This window comes from Mandrillus leucophaeus, unplaced genomic scaffold (assembly GCF_000951045.1).
Source record: "Mandrillus leucophaeus isolate KB7577 unplaced genomic scaffold, Mleu.le_1.0 Scaffold366, whole genome shotgun sequence".
In the NCBI taxonomy this organism is placed as follows: Eukaryota; Metazoa; Chordata; class Mammalia; order Primates; family Cercopithecidae; genus Mandrillus; species Mandrillus leucophaeus.
This window is the reverse complement of record NW_012103876.1, coordinates 811,089-815,894: the sequence shown is the minus strand read 5'-3', so window position 1 is coordinate 815,894 and position 4,806 is coordinate 811,089. Positions and strand designations below refer to the sequence as shown.

Below are 4,806 nucleotides of genomic sequence, written 5' to 3'. Positions count from 1 at the left end.
CGCTGCAAAGGCTCCGGCGCTGGCTGGGCGCAGGGTGCAGCGCTATTGTGACCGCTGCGCCCGAGCCAGCCAGGAAGGGGGGGTACCTTTTTGTGCAGGGTCCAGGAGCCCCCCTCGGACCCCGCAGCCTATTTGCCTTTGAGAGATCCAGTTGCTCGACCCCTGGCGAGGGAGGGGGAAGACGATTCCTGTTTGAGAATTGGGAATTTTGACTGGCAGAGGGGTTTTAATTTTAGTTCAGCCCAAGGTCCACCAGTCTGCAGAGGAGGAAAAAGAGACGGGCTGTTTCTATGGGCAGGATCGGCCCAGCTTCGGGAAAATGGAGTTTTCAGAGGCTCCCCGAGGCCATTTTTTCATCTCCAGTCGGGGGAACTTTTTCTGGCCATAGAAGTGCAGCGGAGTGGCATAGAGGCCACTAGGCCTTGAAGTGGCTGCCATTTTGAAGAGTCGAGTCAGATGGCCTATTAACTCAGATTAATTGCTGTGCTTTTGGATTCCAGGTTGATGCCGGCCCAGGATGGATCAGACCTGTGAACTACCCAGAAGAAATTGTCTGCTGCCCTTTTCCAATCCAGTGAATTTAGATGCCCCTGAAGACAAGGACAGCCCTTTCGGTAATGGTCAATCCAATTTTTCTGAGCCACTTAATGGGTGTACTATGCAGTTATCGACTGTCAGTGGAACATCCCAAAATGCTTATGGACAAGATTCTCCATCTTGTTACATTCCACTGCGGAGACTACAGGATTTGGCCTCCATGATCAATGTAGAGTATTTAAATGGGTCTGCTGATGGATCAGAATCCTTTCAAGACCCTGAAAAAAGTGATTCAAGAGCTCAGACGCCAATTGTTTGCACTTCTCTGAGTCCTGGTGGTCCTACAGCACTTGCTATGAAACAGGAACTCTCTTGTAATAACTCCCCTGAACTCCAGGTAAAAGTAACAAAGACTATCAAGAATGGCTTTCTGCACTTTGAGAATTTTACTTGTGTGGACGATGCAGATGTAGATTCTGAAATGGACCCAGAACAGCCAGTCACAGAGGATGAGAGTATAGAGGAGATCTTTGAGGAAACTCAGACCAATGCCACCTGCAATTATGAGACTAAATCAGAGAATGGTGTAAAAGTGGCCATGGGAAGTGAACAAGACAGCACACCAGAGAGTAGACACGGTGCAGTCAAATCGCCATTCTTGCCATTAGCTCCTCAGACTGAAACACAGAAAAATAAGCAAAGAAATGAAGTGGACGGCAGCAGTGAAAAAGCAGCCCTTCTCCCAGCCCCCTTTTCACTAGGAGATACAAACATTACAATAGAAGAGCAATTAAACTCAATAAATTTATCTTTTCAGGATGATCCAGATTCCAGTACCAGTACATTAGGAAACATGCTAGAATTACCTGGAACTTCATCATCATCTACTTCACAGGAATTGCCATTTGTAAGCAGTTTTTGGTACAACTTAAATATATACGTATATGTATATATACAGGCCACTTAAAGAGAAACTTGTAACAAATTTGTTTTTGGTTGCTTATCAGTTCACAGCTGAAATCCTATTGCTAATCATAAGCTTTTGGGCAGAATTTTACTTTGATTTTTAAATTCATCTCTGGTATGAGTTTGGTTATTTTAAGCTTTTTACAAATAACTCTTCATTGAGAGTAGGCTAATGCTTTTAAAGGCATTTGATTGAGTTCTGATTTAATTTCTCAAGATGGAGATATACATATGATTAAGAAAAAAAAGAAAAGATGGGTTTTGGCCTGCCAGCACCATGAGCGCAGGTGAACCAATTTAGTGCTTGGAGTCCTGTTGCTGTATGTAGCAGATTATTTTTTACTTAATGACTTGACTCTTCAGGTTGAAGGGCATTTTGAACACAGATTAAAGTGACTAAGATGAGGTTTTTTTGGACATTGTCAAAATCTAAATTAGGCTAGTTTTTCTGAACTATCTGTTGTGAAGGTATAGCATCCTGTGCTTTTGATGAGTGCCACCATCGGCTCTTTTTTTTTTTTTTTTTTTGAGATGGAGTCTCACTCTGTCGCCCAGGCTGGAGTGCAGTGGTTGCTCACTGCAACCTATACCTCTTGGGTTCAAGCGATTCTCCTACCTCACCCTCCCGAGTAGCTGGGATTACTGGTACCCATCACCACACCTGGCTAATTTTTGTATCACCATTAGTTCTTGAACTTTTCTAGTTTTGTTTTATTTTACTTTAACAGAACCGTAACTAAGACAAAGTTTTATATTAATTTATTGTTTAGAGACTGGCCTTGCCATGTTGCCCAGGCTGGCGTCGGAACTCCTGGGCTCATTCAATCCTCCTGCATCAGCTAGAACTACAGTAGTTCCAGATTTTGAAGTGTGTATGTGTATGTGTGATACATACTCTGTGTGTATAGAAATGGAGAGTATCTTATTTGAGTTGCTGTTTTCAGTAATGTTGTCAAGTATTGTTAGAGGGTGATAAATGATAACATTTGTTTTTATTTGAGCTTATGCAGAATTTCTTGACTTCTAGCTAAATGATCGGTTCACTTCTCTTAGCCTCAATTCTATTGCCTCTAAATTCCAAAAGTACTTGATTGCTATAAGATTCCTTCAGCTTTAAGTATTAATATTTGATATTGATTTTGTTTCTGCCCAAACACATTGTTTGGTTACCGCCGGTAATGTACCAAAGATAAATTTTTTTTGGCCAAAAAATGTTTCAGAGATACCACATTAAGTTTTTATAAGAAAATCTTTTATGGTATGTTGTTATTCTGAGTTCATTAAACATTCACTTTACCTTATTCCCTGCTGTTCTTTAAAGTTACAGAGGGAGAATGTGGGTGTGTCACTTTTGTTTCTGTTGATTCTTATCTTAATTGTGCCTTAGTACTCCTTGGTTTCTTGGGCAATTGCAGATTTTGAAAAATTTGCTTTAGTGGTTATCTTGAGTCTGAATTGTCCTAGGGTGGGTAGGCTGTTTTGAAAACTTATTGGCAGCCCAGAAATCCTTTTTCTTGAGTTCACGTTGAAATTTATTTTATATATATCGTTTTGTCTTTGTTTTTGCACATAAATTTAAATCTGACAATGGAGATAGATGTTTCTCTAGAAGCATACAAATAGAATTGTAAACCTGTTTCTCATCAAAGATGTTAGTGGAGTATTGGTTCTATTAAAAAAAAATGAAGGCTGGGCGTGGTGGCCCACGCCTGTAATCCCATCACTTTGGGAGGCTGAGGTGGGCAGATCACCTGAGGTCGGGAGTTTGAGACCAGCCTGGCCAACATGGTGAAACTCTGTCTCTACAAAAATACAAAAATTAACCGGGTGTGATGGTGGGCAACTGAAATCCCAGCTACTTGAGAGACTGAGGCATGAGAATTGCTTGAACCCGGGAGGCAGAGGTTGCAGTGAGCTGAGATTGCACCATTGCACTCCATACTGGGCAACAAGAGCGAAACTCTGTCTCAAAAAAAAAAAAGACAATAAAAAAACTGAAAATATTGGAGCCTTTAGATAGTAGCTTACATGTCTGAAATGGGAGTTAGCAAATGCACAAATGTAGGAGTTTTTTTTTCGGGGAGAAATTGAAATTGCTCAAAGACTTTATGAGCTCGAAGAAGCAGGTATGTAAGTTTACTTATTTTTATTTTTTTGAGACAGAGTCTTGCTATCGCCTAGGCTGGAGTGTCGTGGCGCGATCTAGGCTCACTTCAACCGCCTCCTCCTGTGTTCAAGTGATTCTCCCGCCTCAGCCTCCCGAGTAGCTGGGACTACAGGTGTGCACCACCACACCCGACTAATTTTTGTGTTTTTATTGGAGACGAGGTTTCACCATGTTGGCCAGGCTGGTCTCGATCTCCTGACCTCAGGTGATCCACCCACCTTGGCCTCCCAAAGTGCTGGGATTACAGCTGTGAGCCACTGTACCCATCCCCTAATTTATTATTTTAGGAATTTGGTTCAGAGTTGTGATTGAAATCTATTGCATTTATTTTTGCCTTTGATATTTTTAGACTGAGGACTTTTTTTTTTTTTTGGGACAAAGTTTCGCTCTTGTCACCCAGGCTGGAGTACAAGGCATGATCTTGGCTTACTGCAACCTCTGCCTTCTGGGTTCAAGTGATTCTCCTGCCTCAGCCTTCCCAGTAGCTGGGATTACAGGTGTGCACCACACACCCAGCTAATTTTTGTATTTTTAGTAGAGATGGGGTTTCACCATGTTGGCCTGGTCAACTCCTGACCTCAGGTGATCCACCTGCCTCAGCCTGGCAAAGTGCTGAGGTGTGAGCCATGGAACCCGTTCTTAGACTGAGGGCTTAAAAAGTGAGGTCAGAGTGGGCTTGGTGGCTCACGCCTGTAATCCCAGCACTTTGGGAGGCTGAGGCGGGGAGATCACCTGAGATGAGGATTTCAAGACGAAACACCGTCTCTACTAAAAATACAAAAAATTAGCTAGGCATACTGGCGGGAGCCTGTAATCTCAGCTACTCGGGAGGCTGAGGCAGGAGAATCGCTTGAACCCGGGAGGCTGAGGTTGCATTGAGCCGAGATTGCCCCATTGCATTCCAGCCTGGGCGACAGGAGCGAAACTACCTCTCAAGGAAAAAAAAGCCATCCTGGCCAACATGGTGAAACTTCGTCTCTACGAAAAATACAAAAGCTAGCCGGGTGTGGTGGCGGATGCCTGTAGTCCCAGCTGCTCGGGAGGTTGAGGCAGGAGGATCACTTGAACCTGGGAGGTGGAGGTTGCAGTGAGCTGAGATTGCGCCACTGCACTCCAACCTGGCGAGAGGGAGACTC

General features: G+C 43.4%; 1 protein-coding gene across 2 annotated transcripts in view; it reads left to right on the top strand.

Moving 5' to 3' along the window:
* The first annotated feature begins 466 nt into the window (after positions 1 to 466).
* NSD1 (nuclear receptor binding SET domain protein 1) overlaps positions 467 to 4,806 on the top strand; it is a 186,947-nt gene continuing 182,607 nt past the window's right edge. The window contains exons 1-2 of one of the 2 annotated variants that reach the window (XM_011989977.1): positions 497 to 614; positions 1,355 to 1,444. In XM_011989977.1, the coding sequence (XP_011845367.1) occupies positions 585 to 614; positions 1,355 to 1,444 (120 nt within the window). In that variant the 5' untranslated portion in view covers positions 497 to 584. Of the gene's footprint in view, positions 1,445 to 4,806 lie in introns of both variants that reach the window. The other variant, XM_011989976.1, reaches the window with a different exon arrangement.